At 51.9% G+C, this 18,397-nt stretch overlaps 1 protein-coding gene across 1 annotated transcript; it reads left to right on the forward strand.

Moving 5' to 3' along the window:
• The first annotated feature begins 236 nt into the window (after positions 1–236).
• Positions 237–12,860, forward strand: KCNMB4 (potassium calcium-activated channel subfamily M regulatory beta subunit 4). The gene is made up of 3 exons (XM_064166236.1): positions 237–678; positions 9,314–9,441; positions 12,295–12,860. The coding sequence occupies exons 1-3, from the start codon at positions 340–342 to the stop codon at positions 12,461–12,463; spliced, it is 636 nt and encodes a 211-aa protein (XP_064022306.1). The 5' UTR covers positions 237–339; the 3' UTR covers positions 12,464–12,860.
• The last annotated feature ends 5,537 nt before the right edge of the window (positions 12,861–18,397 follow it).

An 18,397-nucleotide genomic window follows, 5' to 3' on the forward strand; every position in this document is an offset into this window, starting at 1 on the left:
CACCCGCCTGCCCCCTTCTAGATACTGCACCTTGCCCGGTACTCAGCGTTAATCCAGACTAGTCCTCCCTCCCCACAGCAAATCTCCCGCTGCAGATAATCCCGGCGCAAGCTGTCCCTTCCACCCCCGGAGGGGCCTGAATTGGGTCATCTGGGTTTACACTTGCATTTTATTTATCTGCTTTATTCTTTTTATCCGCCCCCCTCCCCGTGATGACTGCACCCACCCTCGTGGGTCCCTCAGCCCCGGAGGAGGCGGGGAGGGAGGCGGGGAGCGGCAGGAGCTTTAGCCGATGGCAGCAGCGGCTGCCCGGCGGCGGCTGCCAGCGGTACCCGGGCGATGGCGCGGAGCCGGGCGGCTTACGAGTACACGGAGGCGGAGGACAAGAGCATGCGGCTGGGCTTCCTCCTCATCGCCGCCGGTTTGCTCTCGCTGCTGGGGCTGGGGTGCTGCTGGCTGCGCCCGGCGCTGCAGGAGCGGGGCGGCGGCGGCTCGGCCAACTGCACGGTGCTGGCGGTGCGGCAGCTGGGGGAGCGTTTTCCCTGCACCTTCTCCTGCGGGGCTGCCTGCCGGGGCACCGCTCGCTACCCCTGCCTCCAGGTCCTGGTCCGCACCTCCCGCTCCTCCGCCCCTGCCCTGCTCCATGAGGACGAGCGGCAGCTTCGCACCAACCCCAAGGTGAGATCCGCGCAGCGCCGAGCGCCCCAACATTCGGGGGGGGGGGGGGGGGGGGGGGGGGGGAAGGGGGGAGGAGGACACAGACGGACAGACAGGAGGGGAGGGGGGGGGCAGGGGCGAATCCTGCCCCTTCTTCGCAGTGGTGGGTGCCCATCCTACTCCCACTTCGCGGTGCTGGCTGCCCTTTCACCGCTCCTTGTGCCCGCCTTTGGGGTCCGAGGTCCCCTAAAAGCGCTCTGCGTTCAGGTGCGGGGTTTTCTCTGGCGGCGGGGGGGAGCGAATGAGGCGTTGTAGCATCGCCCTGAGTTGCCCTGTGCTCTTGCTCAGCAGACAGTGTCCGTGTGTGTCCCTACACACACCTCGTGAATCGGGGCCGTGCGAGTACGAAGTGCGTGCGCCCGAAGGAGCGCTCATACTCACCCTCGGTAGCGGAACGCTGCGCTGCGCCCGGTGGAGCGCCACATGGATTCTCGCACACATATGCACACCTGGGCTGTAACCTCTCTTTTGAGCACCAGCCCTGGGGCTACCCCTCCCGCAGGAGCGCTGCCCGCTCGGCTCCGGGCAGCCTAAGCGCGGCGGAGAGCAGCTGCCGGTCCCGCTCCGCCCCGCCGGCAGCTTCGGGACGCCGGAGGAAGCAGGGGGAGTAGACTCCTGCTGCCGACGAGAGCCTGCTGATGCCGGCGGGAAGCTCTGTGCCCGAGCCGAGAGCGGCGCTGGAGCAGGGCGAGTCTCTGGGCGGTGAGGAGCTTCCCCGAGCAGCTCCCCGCGACGCCAGCGAGGACCGGAGCGGAGCCGCTGGTGGGAGGGCGCCGAGGAGAGCGCTGCGCTCAATCAGGAGGTGCTTCGGTGGTGCTCTTTTGATTCTTCTCCACTGCCCACATGAAAAAGGACTGAACGGAAGCATCTTTAAAGTTTCGCTTTCTAGCAGACTTGGGATAGTCTGAAGGCAGTCTGTGACTTGTGCTTTTTATCCCTTTCCTTAAAGGCAGTTATCCTACCTGGTCCTTTTTCTTTTCATGCTGAGGGAAAACCACCTTGCCAGCCTGCTGTCTGCGGGGAGGAGATTGCGGTTAGGTAGCTTCCAGAGAATGGAAAGTCTCCCTTCCCCCTGAAAGAACCTGGAATCGGGGAGTCCATTGGAGAAGTGAACTTCGGATCCTCAGCTGAGATGTGGGTGTAGCACAGCACCAAGTGTACGAGGTGTGATGCAGGGGGCTGCATGCAGGGGCTAGGGAGCAGACCTGCATGTCCGTCTTTTTGGGGTGTGCAGCCTCACATCTCCACAGTCAATAGATCCACCAGCGTGGATCTGTCCCTTGGCAGGTGGATTAAGCTGCAAGCTTTGGATTTAGGGGTTGTTTTTTACCCCTTGGTAGCTTGTGGGCTCAGAAAGTCGATTGGAGCAAAAATCAGCAGACCCCGAAGCAGGACAGTAAAGCTGCCAGGATTTGGATTGAATTGTTGGCACCACTTAGGAACAATGAGAAATGAGTCTGCAGCACTGGAGGGTGGTGTGAGTGAAGCGGGTGCAAAGGTGGACTGCGAGAGAGCTTTGCAAGCCCCTCCTTTCTCTGGGGGAGCCTCTGGGGGCCACGGTTGCAGAGAGGTGCAGCATGAGTACACAGCTCCCCAAGAATCAGGGCTTCCCTAAAACCCTTTCCATCTTCATGTGGGCAGGGTGGAGTTGGTGAAATACCCTTTAGATACGGGATGAAGATGCAGCATTGCTGCAGGGAGTGCAGCACAGCTGTCCCTGATGGCCTTTTAGTGCCCACCTCCAGCAGGCACGAGACATGGGAGGTGAGTGGTGGGTGCTGAGCCGTGCCACCAGCACCCCTGGGCTCAGCAGCTCTTGGAGCACCCTCAGTTCTGGCAGAGGCTTTCAAACAGGGCAGCAACCGCAATGGCTCTCTGAATAGTCAGGGTGGTTTGTTTTGGTTTTCACTTCTTGGTCTCATCTTCTACCTTTCTGGTAGTCTGGAGGGAAGAGGAGGGTTGCACCTACCTGGGGACTTGATTTCAATTTCTGCTGGAAAGCACCCAGAGCTTCAGAGCAACATCCACAGACGTGATGGAGGAAGCTGTTTTCATTTAACTATTGATAAGGGCACACAGGGCTGTGTTGGAAGCACCTTCAGTAAGGGCACACAGAGTCACAGAATCACAGACTCAACCAGATTGGAAAAGACCTCTAGGATCATTGAGTGCAACCTGTCACCTAACCCTTCTAATTAACTAAACCATGGCACCAAGTGCCTCATCCAGCCTCCTCATAAACACTTCCAAGGATGGGGACTCCGCCACCTCCCTGGGCAGCCCATTCCAATGCCATTCACTCTTGCTGTGAAGATCCTCCTAACATCCAGCCTAAACCTCCCCTGGCACAGCTTGAGGCTGTGTCCCCTTGTCCTGTTGCTGGGTGCCTGGCAGAAGAGCCCAACCCCACCTGGCTACAGCCTCCCTTCAGGGAGCTGCAGACAGCAATGAGCTCTGCCCTGAGCCTCCTCTGCTGCAGGCTGCACACCCCCAGCTCCCTCAGCTTCTCCTCACAGGGCTGTGCTCTAGGTCCCTCCCCAGCCTTGCTGCCCTTCTCTGGGCATCTTCCAGCACTTCAACATCTTTCTTAAATGGAGGGGCCCAGAACTGGACACAGCACTCAAGGTGTGTGCTGGCAGCACTTTCGATAAGGGTACACAGGGCTGTGTGCTGGCAATACCCTCAGATAAGGGCATACAGGGCTGCATGCTGGCAGCCCCTTCAATAAGGGCACACAGGGCAGCACCTTTTACTTGCATGCTCTTACCAATGCAGTCTGTTTTCTCTAGCTTGCAGTGTGCATCCCTAGGTATGGGCTGTTTACCCTGGCTGATAGTTTGCTGGGGACAGAATCTGGTCTGTCAGCTGAGGCCAAGCAGGAAGGATGTATTTTCTGGAGTAACCACATTCTCTGATACTAACTGACTAACTAAGAAGTGGAAAGACAATGTAAGGGGGAAAAATGCATTGTATTTGTTTTCCTTACCTTAAGGAGCTTGTGTAAAAGCAATACAAAATAAGGGAAGTTGTTTGCTTAGATCTCCTTAGGAAAAGGCAGAATGTTAAAGGAGTGGTGTGTGTCTAGCTCTTGCTTTGGTTTTTCCCTTTCCCCCCCAAGTTTAATGCCTGTGTAGCTGAGAAGTTCTCTTCTCTGCTCAGTTTTTGTCCTGAAGTCTCACTGTCTTTAAAAGCTTGTAGGATTTTTATGCTGAAATAGGTTGGCCAGAGTAGGAATCTAATGGATTTAATGCTCGGGTTCCACTGTGTATTTATGAATGGACTCTTAACCAGCCGTTTAAGCTTGCCCATTTCCACCACCTTCTTGCATTCCACCCACTTGTGCTGGTGCAATTAGACAGACACCACACACTAATCACCTCCAGCTATCTGGAAGGAAAAAGAGAAGTCACCAATTGTCATTTGAACTGGCTTTAAATCTTAAACTCTGTCTGTCTGCCTTGGCAGGGAGCTTGAGCTCAATGAGCTCTGGAGGTCCCTTCCAATCTCTACGCTTCTAAGGATGAGGCACTTAGTGCCATGGTTTAGTTAATTGGTAGGTTGGACTCGATGATCTTAGAGATCTTTTCCAACCTGGTTAATTCTGTGACTCTGACTTTGTGGCTGCTCTGTGGCTGCTCTGTGATTCTGATTCTGTGATTCTGTGACTGTGCTTCTGATTCTGTGACTCTGTTCTGTGATTCTGTGACTCTGTTCTGTGATTCTGTGACTCTGTTCTGTGATTCTGTGACTCTGTTCTGTGATTCTGTGACTCTGTTCTGTGCTTCTGATTCTGTGACTGTGCTTCTGATTCGGTGACTCTGTTCTCTGATTCTGTGACTCTGTTCTCTGATTCTGTGACTCTGTGATTCTGTTCTGTGATTCTGTGATTCTGTTCTGTGATTTTGTGACTCTGTGACTCTGTTCTGTGTTTCTGTTCTGTGGCTCTGTGACTCTGTTCTGTGATTCTGTGACTCTGTTCTGTGATTCTGTTCTGTGACTCTGTGACTCTGTTCTGTGTTTCTGTGACTGTTCTGTGACTCTCTTCTGTGATTCTGTGACTGATCCTGATTCTGTGACTGATTGTGTGAACTCTGATTCTGTGACTCTGAGTCACTCTGAGTGACTCTGTGAGTGTGTGGTTCTGTGACACTGTGACTCTGTTTCTCATTGTGTGTTAGCAACTCCTGGTGAAATCACCAGTGTGGAGAAGGCACAGTGCAGGCTTCTTCCAACAACACAACAATATTGAATCAGTTGGCAGCTTCACTCCAAGCCAACAAACCCCCAGACTAAAACCACTCAGTTTGCTGTAGTAGAGTGGGCTGGCAGATAAACAGACGAGCAGCTACAAACCTGTCTGCTCTGGAGAGGTCTAGCTGCAAGGGGAAAAAAAAAGAAAAGAAACTGATGTGGTTTTTTTCTCTCTTGCTTCCTGAGATAATCACATCATTGTACAGCCCAGCATTCGTTTTAGCTCTCAAAAGATTATATAGCTGGGTCAGAGTTAATCCAGAAATGCATCTATACGGCAGTAGGCTCCGCTGCAGTTGGGTACAGTCAGAGTGGTCTGTGGAGTTGGGACTTTGGTTTGGTTTAGTTAGGGTTTTTTTATTGAATGGTTGTCTCAGGGGAAGAAATCTCAGCGGAGGGCCAGTGCCTTTCTTCTGCTGCCTTGATAGCAATAATCATCTCGGAGATAAGGCTTAAGGGGGATTAATTCCAAAGTCAATTTGTCGCTGTCGCTCTGGCCGTGGAGCGCGCTGGTGGCGCAGCCAAGCCAGCACGGGGCACAGAGCTGGGGGCTGGGTGTTTAAAAGGACAGGGGAGCACAGCAGCTGCCAAAAAGAAACACAGAATCCTAGGAGCATAGGATCTTAGGAGCATAGTATTGTAGAATCCTAGGATCATAGGAGCATAGAACTGTAGGATCCTAGCGTTGTAGAAGCATAGGATCATAGGAACTTCCTGTGCTGCAGTTTCCATCCCTTGCCCCTTGTCCTATGGCAGGGCACAGGTGAGCAGAGGCTGTCCCTGTCCCTTCCTTCCTGACCCTCAGCTATTGAGAGGCACTGCTCAGATCCCCTCTCAGCCTTCTTCTCTGCAGCCTAAGCAGCCCCAGGGCTCTCAGCCTTTCCTCCTCAGGCAGTGCTGCAGCCCTTTCAGCATCCTTGTAGCCCTCCCTTGGACCCTCTCCAGTAGATCCCTGTCCCTCTAGAACTGGATACAGTATTTCAGGTAGGGACTCACCAGGGCAGAGTAGAGGGGCAGGAGAACCTCCCTTGCTCACTCCTTTTCCTCACTCTGCTGGACACACTCTGCCTAATGCTCCCCAGGATCCCTTTGCCCTCCTTGCCCACAAGGGCACGTTGCTGGCCCACGCAGAGCTCATTGTCACTCAGCACTCCCAGGTCCTTCTCCACAGGGCTGCTCTCCAGCTAACTTCTCTCCAACCTTCATTGCCACTTGTTTGAGAGATACAGGCTGGGACACTTCCAGTGATGGACGTTGCTGCATGAGCTGCAGCCGAGCACAAGGCATCCTGGTCTGCTTTCCAGTGCTTGGCATTTGTTAGCTGTAGATGGTAGGGTTTCCTGCCATGCCTGAACTGTGGAATTAACCTTCCAGGAGCTGCTTGTTGTCAGAGAGGGAGGCTGCTTCAGGTTCATCCACCAACTTAAGGCAGCAAAAGTTGTCAGGTTATGATTCCCTTTTATCTACCTGCTGACTGTGCTTTGGAAGGCAATGCAGGTGATCAAGCCAAGTCCCCAATTAATGTGCTTGGGAGGCTGAGAAAAGAGGGATCCACAGGGATCAATCAGAAGGAGCCTAAATGAACATCAGGTTAGTGGAAATTGTGCTGATCTTCTTGAGAGGCAAACAAGCTCCAGAGTCTATGCAGCAGATGATAAACCCAGACTGGAGCTGGACCTCGGGTGGTCACTGTGGCTCAAGGCCTTGGTTATGTTGAGGAGATGCTTCAAGGTGACCTCTGGGATTCATATGATTGTGCTTTTCCTTGGGCAGGGGTCAATGGGCTGGCATTAATGGGATGAGTTTCAGCAAGGCCAAGTGCCAGGTCGCTTGGGTCACAACAACCCCAAGCAATGCTACAGGTATGGGGCAGTGTGGCTGGAGAGCTGCTGGCAGAAAGGGACCTGGGGGCTGTAATAGACAGGAGCTGAATGTGAGCCAGCAGTGTGCCCAGGTGGCCAAGAAAGCCAATAGCATCCTGGCTGGGATCAGAAATGCTGTGGCCAGCAGGAGCAGGGAGGTGATTGTCCCTTGGACTCTGCTCTGGTGAGGCCACACCTCGAGTACTGTGTTCAGTTTTGGGACTCTCAGTACAGGAGAGATGTGGAGGTTGAACTGGATGATCTTGGAGGTCTCCTCCAATCTGGTTGATTCTATGATTTATGATTCTAGATGCTGGAGAGGATCCAGAGGAGGGCAAAGAGGCTGGGGAAAGGCCTGGAGTAGCAATTTGTTGAGGAGCAACTGAGGGAGCTGGGGATGGGCAGTGTGAAACAGAGGAGGCTGAGGGCAGAGCTCATTGCTGGCTGCAGCTACCTGAAGGGACACTGTGGAGAGGCTGCTGCTGGGCTCTGCTCACAGGCAATTGCAGACAGAACAAGGGGGAATGGCCTCAAGCAGAGGCTGGGAAGGTTTAGATTGGACATTAGGGCTTTTTCCTGGAGAGAGTAGTCAGGAAGTGGAGTGAGCTGCCCAGGGAGGTGGTGGAGTCCCCCAGCCTGGCTGTGTTTCAGGGTGGTTTGGCTGTGGTGCTTGGGGCTCTGGTTTAAGGTGAATCCTGTAGAGTAGGGTTCTAGGTTGGACTTGGTGCTCCTGAGGGGCTGTGCCAGCCTGCGTGGTGCTGTGATTCTCCTCTCCAATGCTGTTAACCCCCAACAAGCTCCAGCACAGACAGTGCCCTGGGTGCCTCCTTTGTGTTTTCCACAGGAAGATAAAGAGGAAGGGTTGAAAGTCAGCCCAGAGTGCTTTCTGTCAGCTGTCCATGGCGTTATTGTGCAGAGGATGGTGTGAAGCTTGAGTTATGGAGAGCATAATCACTGCTGTCCCCAGCTTCCAGGTGTCCCTCCTGTAGGTACTGGCAGTCCTCCCGCACGCTGCCCATCCCTGGCGCTGGAGAAGACAGATGTGCTGACTGGCAAAGCTGTCTGCCAGGCCCCCTTAAATCTTCCAAATCAAGAAAAATCCCTGCCCTGAACAACTCCATTTTTAATAGCTTCATATTAAGTTAAAAGCCTTGAAACTGATGTGAAGAATTGTGGTGTCCTCTGTGACAGAGCTGTCCTTGGAGAGTCTCACAGCTTGCTGCTTTCCCATGCAGCTGGGGAAAAGAGGTCTTGGCAGTGGCCTGAAACTCAGGATGTGGCTAAGAAGGCCAATGGGATGCTGGGGTGTGGTAGGAAGAGTGTGGCCAGCAGATCAAGGGAGGTTCTCCTCTGCCTCTGCTTTGCCCTGCTGAGACCTCATCTTGAGTACTGCCTTCAGTTTTGGGCTCCCCAGTTGAAAAGGGACAGGGATCTGCTGGAGAGGGTCCAGCAGAGGGCTGTGAGGATGATGAGGGGACTGAAGCACTGCCTGATGAGGAGAGGCTGAGGGACCTGGGACTGCTTAGTCTGGAGAAGAGAAGACTGAGAGGGGATTTAATCAATGGTAATCAATGATTAGGTTGTGATCATATGTGAGGATCACTCTGGGGCTTCCCACACTCTGCCACTTGCAGCTTGCAGCTCCCAGTTTTAAAGGAATTGACAATCTGTGTGTGCACCTAAAGCCTGGCAGTCACAGAACCACAGAGCTGTCAGGCTTAGGAGAGGCTCTAAGGATCATCCAGTACCAACCCCCCTGACATGGGCAGGGACACCTCACACTAGATCAGGTTGCTCAGAGCTACATCCAGCCTGGCCTTTAGCACCTCCAGGGATGAGGCTTCCATCACCTCCCTGGGAAACCCCTTCCAGGCTCTCACCACCCTCACTGAATCACAGAATCAACCAGGTTGGAAGAGTCCTCCAAGCTCATCCAGTCCAACCTCCAGCAGCTCCAGTCCTCTGATCATCCTCGTAGTCCTTCTCTGGACATGCTCCAGCACCTCCAGATCTTTCCTGGAACAGTGGCTCCAGAACTGGACACAGCACTCCAGGTGGGGTCTCACCAGAGCAGTGTAGAGGGGCAGAATCCCCTCCCTGGCCCTGCTGCCCACACTTCTCTTGCTGCAGCCCAGGCTCTGATTGCTCTCTAGGCTGCCAGAACACACTGACAGCTCATGCTGAGCTTCTTGTGGCTGCTCTCCAGCCAGTCCCTATCGAGCCTGTTTTGGTGCTTGGCATTGCCTCGACCCAGCTGCAGGACACTGCACTTGGTCTTGTTGAACCTCCTGAGGTTGGCTTGTGCCCACCCCTGCAGCCTGTCCAGGTCCCTCTGGCTGGATCCCTGCTCTCCAGCCTGGCTGCTGCACCACACAGTTTGGTGTGGTCAGCAGATGTGCTGAGGGTGCTCTCAGTGCCTCTGTCCGTGGCACCCCCATTCCTGAGTGCAGCACTAAGCCAGCAACTCTGCTTTGTGTTGGCAGTGCTCCTACATCCCTCCCTGTGCAAGAGACGACCAGGAGAACTCTGAGAACGTCACATACAAGCAGAAATACTGGAAGGAGAAAGTGGGCTCACAGCCATTCACCTGCTATTTTAACCAGCACTTGAGGTGAGTACCCTGTGCCTGCCCAGGCAGAAGTGCTCTTGCAGCTGTTTCACATCTGGACACTGCAGCTGCTTGCTGACAGATGTAACTGGCATGTGTGTGTGCATCACAGAGTCACAATAGGTGCTGGAAGGGACCTCCAAAGCTCAGCCAGTCCAACCTCCCTGCAGAGCAGCAGCACCTACAGCAGATCACACAGCAACACATCCAGGCAGCTCTTGAATATCTCCAGAGAGGGAGACTCCACAGACCCCTGGGCAGCCTGTGACAGGCTTCTGGCACCCTCACAGGGAAAACATTTTCCTCATGTTCCCATGGCACTTCCTATGCCTCAGCTCCCACCCCCTGCCCCTTGTGCTGGCACTGGGCATCACCCAGCAGAGCCTGGCTCCAGCCTCCTGCCACTCACCTGCACATTATTATAAGCTTTCCTGAGGTCCCCCCCTCAGGCTCCTTCACAATCACCCTCATAGCTCTCCATCACAGAATTAACCATATTGGAAAAGACCTCTGAGATCATCGACTCCAACCTAGCAGCTAACACCTTCTCATTCTCTAACCCATGGCACTAAGTGCCCCATCCAGCCTCCCCTTCAACACTTCCAGGGATGGGGACTCCACCACCTCCCTGGGCAGCCCATTCCAATGCCAATCACTCTCTCTGCCAACAACTTCCTCCTAACATCCAGCCTGAACCTGCCCTGGCACAACTTGAGACTGTGCCCCCTCATTGCCTGGCAGCAGAGCCCAACCCCACCTGGCTACAGCCTCCCTGCAGGTAGTTGCAGAGAGCAATGAAGTCTGCCCTGAGCCTCCTGTTCTTCAGGCTGCACACCCCCAGCTCCCTCAGCCTCTCCTCATAGGGTTTGTGTTCCAGGTTTGTCAACCTTCTCTGGACACCTTCCAGCACCTCAACATCCCTCTTGAATTGAGGGGCCCAGACCTGGACACAGCACTCCAGGGGTGGCCTGAGCAGTGCTGAGCACAGGGGCAGAAGAACCTTCCTTGTCCTGCTGGCCACACTGCTCCTGGTCCAGGCCAGGATGCCATTGTGTTCTTTGCACTGTCATGGAAACATTTTCCAGATAATAGCTAGCAAAAATACATTCACATTGATGGCACTGAAGAGAAGGCTCCTGCAGCCCAGCGCCGCTTGCAGCCCAGCGCCGCTTGCAGCCCAGCGCCGCTTGCCCACTAGATGGACCCAGGGAGCTCTTCGCTGCTTATGGCAGAAAGCAGCGGAGACTTACAAAGAGGCTTTAAGTATATCCAGGCTTTGCTTCAACACCCCTAGGCACACAGACTCCACCACCGCCCTGGGCAGCCCATTCCAATGCCAATCACTCTCTCTGGCAACAACTTCCTCCTAACATCCAGCCTGAACCTGCCCTGGCACAACTTGAGACTGTGTCCCCTTGTTCTTTCCCTGGGTGCCTGGCAGAAGAGATCAACTCTTACTTAGTGCCATGGTCTGGGTGACTGGACAGGGCTGGGTGCTAGGTTGGACTGGATGAGCTTGGAGGTCTCTTCCAACCTGCTTGATTCTATCCTCGAATCCTAGATCCGTAGACTTCAGGTAAAATGTTCTGCTCCTTTGAGCCCAGGTAGCTGCAGTGTTTTCCTGCTGCTGTGTGCTTTATGGGCAGGTGACAACCACCCAAAGTCTCCTGAAGGCCCTGCAGGGTTTCTGGTTGCTGACCTCCTGGTAATCTCCACAGTGGTGCTGAGGATCTGCACCCACTGGCACAGCCCAGCTCTGCCTCCTCTTGTCTCACAGTGTAGCTGTCATGACTGCCTCAGGGCTTAGAAGCGATTGTGATGGGCCAGGTAAGGCTCACAGCTCACTGCCAGTGACTTTGCTGTCTTGGTGACACTCTGTGCTTGGCAAAATGGGCATCCCTGTGGGCATATCCCTGATGGAGAAACATGTGGGGAAGCTCTCTTGTGTTAATCACTGTGGAAGGCTTGGAGTGAAAGGTTATCATACCAGGCCAGCAGGGTGGCTCCAGCCCTGGCTGATCCTTGAGGTGGACTAATGAAGTGTGCTGGTAACAAGCTCAGCAGGACACTAACGAGTTGTCCATCAGCATGGCTGTGTCCTGCAGGACAAGCAGGGCTGGAGCAATCCTTGCTGCTTCTCTGGGTGCTTTCTACAAGCAGATTTAGTTCATCATCCCTTAGAGCCATGAGGAGGAGTGGGGGAGTTGAGCATCTCCTCTCTGGAGAGAGACTGAGAGCCCTGGGGCTGTGTAGTCTGGAGAAGAGAAGGCTGAGAGGGGATCTGAGCAATGTTTATCAATAGCTGAGGGCTGGGGGTCAAGTGGAGGGGGCCAAGCTCTTTTGGGTGGTGCACAGCAATAAGCCAAGGAGCAATGGATGCAAACTGGAACAGAGAAGGTTTCAGCTCCACAGGAAGAGAAACTTCTTTTAAGTGAGGGTGCCAGAGCCCTGGCACAGGCTGCCCAGAGAGGTTGTGGAGTCTCCTTCTCTGGAGCCTTTCCAAACCTGGGCAACCTGTTCCAGTCTCTTACCACCCTCATGCTGAAGAACTTCTTCCTAACATCCAGTCTGCCTCTCCCCGTTTCCAGCTTTGCTCCATTCTCCCTAATCCTGTCACTACCTGGTAGCTTAAAAAGTCCCCCCCCAGCTTTCTTGTAGCCCCCTTAAGGTACTGACAGACCACAATGAGGTCACCTTGGAGTCTTCTCCTCTCCAGACTGAACAGCCTTTATTGCTACTGCTTTATTGCAGTAAAATGCCTTTACTGCTTCCATGGCAGATGCTTTCCACGCGTGACACACTGATGATGTCAAGTTGCTGTCTGTGTTCTCTCTCTTCTGTTGCCCTTGGTTGCAGGCCAGATGATGTGATGCTGAAGCGCACCCACGACGAGACTGTCCTCTTGCACTGCTTCCTCTGGCCTCTGGTTACGTTCCTGGTGGGAGTTCTCATCGTGGTCCTGACCATCTGTGCCAAGAGCTTGGCTGTCAGGGCAGAGGCCATCAAAAAGAAGAAGCATCTGTAAACAGCAAGGCTCCTGATGGAAAAGGAACAACCTGCAGGGAGGTCTCCAGTGAGGCAACCTGAGATGCGTGCAGGTCTGTGGGCGCCCATCCGCATCTCCTTCTGCTGCCTCAGCTGACGGTGGAGCTGCTCTTGCCTCAGGAGTCTTCTTGAGCAGCTGCCCCCTGACATGTCAGCTAATTGCTTCTTGCTATGACAGCATAAATGAGCATATGCTACCAAACAAGGAGTCTGCACTGCACCAAATCTGCTGTGTGCTCTTAGTGCCCAGCAGCAGCTACCCCATCCAGGTTCTAGCGATACAGAGACCCTTCCCCACCCCCATGTGGCTCATTTCACCTCCACAAAAGTGGACTTTGCTGTTGTTTTAAGAAGGAGCATTTAAAAATCTCTACTTTATGATAGATTGTATTTCCAAAACAATAAAGTTTGGCTGTTTTCAGGGTTGTGGGGTTCTTTGTGCTGACTTGTCTCTGGTTTCTTTCTGGTTTTGTTGGGTTGGTTTGGGTTTGGGTTTTGAAGCAAGCCTTCAGTTGAAAATATCATTGTGCTGATTTGGGCTTGGGGTTTGCTTTTTGCATCCAGGCAGAGCTGGAAAGGCTCCAGAGGAGGAGACTCCACAACCTCCCTGGGCAGCCTGTGCCAGGGCTCTGTCAGCCTCACAGTGAAGAAGTTCTTCCTCATCTTGAGCTGCAACTTCCTGTGCTGCAGTTTATACCCATTACCCCTTGTCCTTTCACAAGGTGCAACTAAGAAGAGTTTGTCCCTTCCCTCTTGCCCCCCAGCCCTCAGCTATTTATAAACATTGGTTAGATCCCCTCTCACTCTTCACCAGAGCAAGCAGCCCCAGGTCCCTCAGCCTCTCCTCATCAGGCAGTGCTCCAGTCCCTTCATCATCCTCCTAGCCCTCTGTTGGACTCATTCCCTGTCCCTTCTGAACTGGGGAACCCAAAACTGGATGCAATATTCCAGGTGAGGTCTCACCAGGGCAAGAGTAGAGAGGGAGGAGTCCACATCCTCAGCAGAGAGATTTCCACCTGTGATGGTTTGGTTGTTACCTGCCCTCCTGCAGTTAAGAAATCAGCCAGACTAAGCTCAGCTGAGCTGGAAAGCAGAATGGAGCTTTATATTTACAGCTGAGCACGAGAGACAAGCAGATATTTACAACATATACAGCTATAGACAGCAATAGACAAGTTAAAAAGGTAATACAGAAACACGGCAGCCCTCCCAGAGCTTCCAGGAGAGACTCCCAACCACACTTCCACCTCCTTCCCACCCCTCCACATTACCCCAGACTTTGCCTTACATCCAAGGTGAGTTTGGAGGATCGGCCAGGGGGGTTAGGCAGCAGAAGGATTAGTTACACAGACAGCAGGTTAGGGAGAGAAGGGAGGCAGCCAGAGCCAGAGAGCAGCTCTGTTATCTGTGTTTGTGTTCTTGTTTTTAATCCATCTCAGCAAGCCTATGAGTGCAGCAGACATCACCATTGCTTCAGTTTCACAGCCTAGCATCTAATTCTTCTCACCAAGAGCAGCTCTGTGGTATCCATCCTCAGCCCTCAGGGCTATGCAGCCCTGGGACCAGCCATGCCCCTCTGCAGGGCTGGCATGGAGTGGCTGAGAAAAGCTGTGTGTCTGAGCCAGGGAAGTGGAGGCCTTCAGGATGTGATTTACTGGTAAAGCATTTTAATCTACAGCAAGGACTGTGCAGTCCCTCCTATCCTGTTGGCTGTGCTAATCTCTGATAGCATTTTGTTTAAGTACCTTGTGTTCTGCCATGCTTTTAACACCTAGGAGAGGCATTTCCCAGGGATGAGAAAAAAGTGCTAGCTCTGAATGCCTGAAAGCTTTGCTGGCACAAGGCAGGCTGGCAGGCCTGCTTCAATTGCCCAGTGTCCATCTCAGATTAATCCTGTTGTGTGGTTCAGAGTTGATGGCCATAAAGCTGCTTAGTTTGCAGAATTCTGCACGCCGTGGGCAGCATCGCGGTGCCCAGCGAGGAGGGCAGCAGAGCGGCTGCAGGTTGTGCCTCACTCTGCTGCTTTCTTGCTGTGTGATGTTTCTGGAGAGGCCACTGGTCCTGGTCCTCACTGGCAGAGCTGTTCCTTTGAAGGAAGCCCAGGAAATCCATTGGGGGAGGTGGGAACTGGCTGCTTCGTGGTTACTTTAGCTGAGAGGTCTGATCAGAGTCGCTTGCACATGTTCAAGCACCTCTGCTTCTGGGGGTGAAAACTGCTGCTGGAATGCAAACTTTCCAGTTCTCTGCTTTAAACTTCACCCCTTTGGAGATGCCTGTTGCCAGGCTCACGTGGGTGCCCTCTGCCTCAGCCTGGGTGCACTGGCTGTGAGCTCTCACCCTCTCAGGTGGAAGTCTGCAGACCCTGCGAAGGACATGAGGGCTCCTTTTGCTCCTGCCTTGCTACTGTAGCCTTGCTCACATCTCTGTGATACTTTTGCCTTGGCAACCTGTGGAGACATTGCCAAGGCAGTGTTTGGTGGGGTTGGTTATTCTATTTGGGTGGGTAGGTAGATAGATAGATAGATAGATAGATAGATAGATAGATAGATAGATAGATGAAGCATAGATACATAGACATAGCTGGTAGACATAGACAGACAGACATAGACATAAATAGCTCATAGACATAGAGAGATATATAGACATAGATAGAAACATAGACATAAATAGCTTATAGATACATGGCTGATAGGCATGGATACATAGGTAGACACAGCTGATATAGATAGATAGATAGATAGACAGACATAGATAGACATAGATATATAGATAGGCATAAATAGCTGATAGACATACATACATAGATACAGATAGCTGATAGACATAGATAGATAGATACATGCATACACAGCTGATAGACATAGATAGGTAGAGAGGCTGAGGGACCTGGGGGCTGCTTAGTCTGGAGAAGAGAAGACTGAGAAGGGATTGAATCAATGTTTATAAATATGTGAGGGCTGGGGGTCAGGAGGGTGGGACAGGCTCTGCTCACTGCTCCCTGGGATAGGACAAGGAGCAATGGATGGAAGCTGCAGCACAGCAGGTTCCAGCTCAACACAAGGGGGAACTTCTTGACTGTAAGGGTCCCAGCCCACTATCACAGGCTGCCCAGTGATGTTGTGGAGTCTCCTTATGTGGAGCCTTTCAAGGCCTGTCTGGATGTGTTCCTGTGTGATCTGTGCTAGCTTGTGTGGTCCTGCTGTGGTGGGGGGGGTTGGACCAGATGATCTCCTTGGGTCCCTTCCAACCTCTAAGATCCTGTGAACCTGTGTGACCCTGTGATAAATAGCTGATAGACATAGATAGAGAGATAGATAGATAGATAGATAGATAGATAGATAGATAGATAGATAGATAAACAGACAGACACAAATAGCTGATAGACAGATAAACAGACAGGCAGACATAAATAGCTGATAGACATAGATAGAAAGATAGATAGATACATACATAGCTGATAGACATAGGTAGATAGATATAGACATAAAATAGCTGACAGGCATAGATAGATGATAGATAGGGGTAGATAGACAGACATACATAGATAGATATAGACATAGGTGATAGATAGATGATAGATAGGTAGATAGACAGACAGATAGATAGACATAGGTGATAGACAGATAATAGATAGGTAGATAGACATAGATAGACAGACATAGACAGGTGATTGATAGATAGATGATAGGTAGATAGACAGATAGACATACATAGACATAGGTGATAGATAGATGATAGGTAGACAGACAGATAGACATAGACATAGGTGATTGATTAATGTTAGGTAGATAGACAGATAGATATAGATAGACATGGACATAGGTGATAGATAGATGATAGACAGGCATAGATAGATAGACATAGGTGATAGATAGATAGATAGATAGATAGATAGATAGATAGATAGATAGATAGATGATAGGTATATAGACAGATAGACATAGATACATAGACATAGACATAGGTGATAGATTAATGATAGATAGGTAGATAGATAGACATAGGTGATAGATAGATAGATGATAGACAGGCATAGATGGACAGCCATAGATAGATAGACATAGGTGATAGATGATAGGCAAATAGGTGATAGGTAAATAGACAGATAGGTGATAGATGGATGACAGATCTAGATAGATGTTGTTAGTGTGGATATATAAGTTGTAGCTATTAGTTACAGATGTATCAGTTCTAGGTAGCTGTTAGTTACACATATATATGACAGATAGCTACCCAAGTTATAGCTATTAGTTATAGGCAGCTGTTAGCTCTATCTACACTCTGCAGGGCGCAGAAAGCTGTGACTAGGAGGAGGTTCAGTTGTGTGGCTAAGGTGGTGGCAAGACCTCTGCTTCTACTTGCCCTGGCTGACTTCTCACGGGCCAGGGGAGTAACTCTGGTTTTCTGCACACACCCATGCTTTGCTTTCCCGAGGGAGGAGGAAGTAGTCAGTGGCACAGATTCATTATGGATTTTTAAGCCAGGAGTTTGAGGCTTACAAATCCAGATTAACCAAATCCTCTCTAGCCTTGCTCCAGGAGCTTTCACAGCTGAATGGCACAGCTGATTCACCCAGCAAAAGGCAAGAAGTGAATCGAGCCGAGGCAGACTGGCAGTCACACCTCTGCAACCGGTTAGAAAGGCAGGCAAAGGCCCCTGGAAGCGAGCACTGCTCAGGAGGCAGCTGTTAAGTCACTCCTGCAGAGAGCTTTCCGTCTCAAACGCCGCATCTGAGGTGCGTGCAAAGACAGGCGGCAAGGACCTGGCCCGGCTGGGCAGTATGTGATGCTGCAGGGGGGGGGCAAAAAAAGTCAAATCATCCTTAAAAGTCCCTTTTCTGTCCCAGCCTGCACTTGGATGATTTAGAAATGTCTTTCTAATCCCCGGAGTTGATGGTGGAAGCTGGGGATTTCCTCCCAGCGGATTACTCACTGATTTCCCCCTCCCCCTTGGCTTTGTGGCTCTCCAGCTTGCCTGGCGCCTCCCCTGGAGCCTATTTACAGCCAGAGTGGATGCTTTTTTTTGTTCTTCTTCTTTTTCTTATCTTTTGGCTGGGTTTTGTTTGTTTATTTTCCTCAGATCCATCTGCAGAGTCAACTTGTGCATTTTATTCAGCATTTCTGTGCTATTGCTTTGAGGGATTTTGTCCCACTCTGCTGCCTGCTTCCACCCTGTGCTCTGCCCTCCCCCTCTGTCTAGTGCAGGTAGCTCATTTTGCTCGGGCAGTGTCCTCTCCCAGCTTCCCGAGCTCATTTTAAAAGTTGCAGTGGTAGGAGCAATTTTTGTTTGTTGAGGTTGCATTTCTACTAGAATCACAGAATCAAGCAGGTTGGAAGAGAGCTCCAAGCTCAGCCAGCCCAACCTAGCACCCAGCCCTGGCCAACCAACCAGACCATGGCACTAAGTGCCCCAGCCAGGCTTGGCTTCAACACCTCCAGGGACAGTGACTCCACCACCTCCCTGGGCAGCCCATTCCAATGCCAATCACTCTCTCTGCCAGCAACTTCCTCCTGACATCCAGCCTAGACCTCCCCTGGCACAGCTTGAGGCTGTGTCCCCTTGTTTGCTCAGCAGCTGATGGTTTCTGGACAAAGTATTTCCAATTATTTGGACTCCATGCAGCAAGACCAGATGAAAAAGAGATGTTAGCAGCTAATATTTTTGTTTCCAAAGCCTCAAACAGTCTACTATTGAGCCATTTGCTTTCCCTCTCTGTGGGACACGGTCCAGAGAAGGGCCAGGAGGATGATCAGAGGGATGGAGCTGCTCTGCTGTGAGGACAGGCTGAGAGAGTTGGAGCTGTTCAGTTTGGAGAAGGCTCCCAGGAGTCCTTCTTGTGACATTCCAGTATCTAATGTGGGCTACAAGAAAGCTGGGATGGGACTTTTTAGGGCATCAGGTAGTGATAGGTGTT

Source organism: Pogoniulus pusillus, chromosome 27 (genome assembly GCF_015220805.1).
Source record: "Pogoniulus pusillus isolate bPogPus1 chromosome 27, bPogPus1.pri, whole genome shotgun sequence".
In the NCBI taxonomy this organism is placed as follows: Eukaryota; Metazoa; Chordata; class Aves; order Piciformes; family Lybiidae; genus Pogoniulus; species Pogoniulus pusillus.

Coding starts and splice junctions, on each gene's coding strand:
- KCNMB4 (XM_064166236.1), top strand. CDS start 340: ATGGCGCGGAGCCGGGCGGCTTACGAGTACACGGAGGCGGAGGACAAG. Junction 679..9,313: donor AGCTTCGCACCAACCCCAAG/GTGAGATCCGCG, acceptor TTGTGTTGGCAG/TGCTCCTACATCCCTCCCTG. Junction 9,442..12,294: donor TATTTTAACCAGCACTTGAG/GTGAGTACCCTG, acceptor CCTTGGTTGCAG/GCCAGATGATGTGATGCTGA.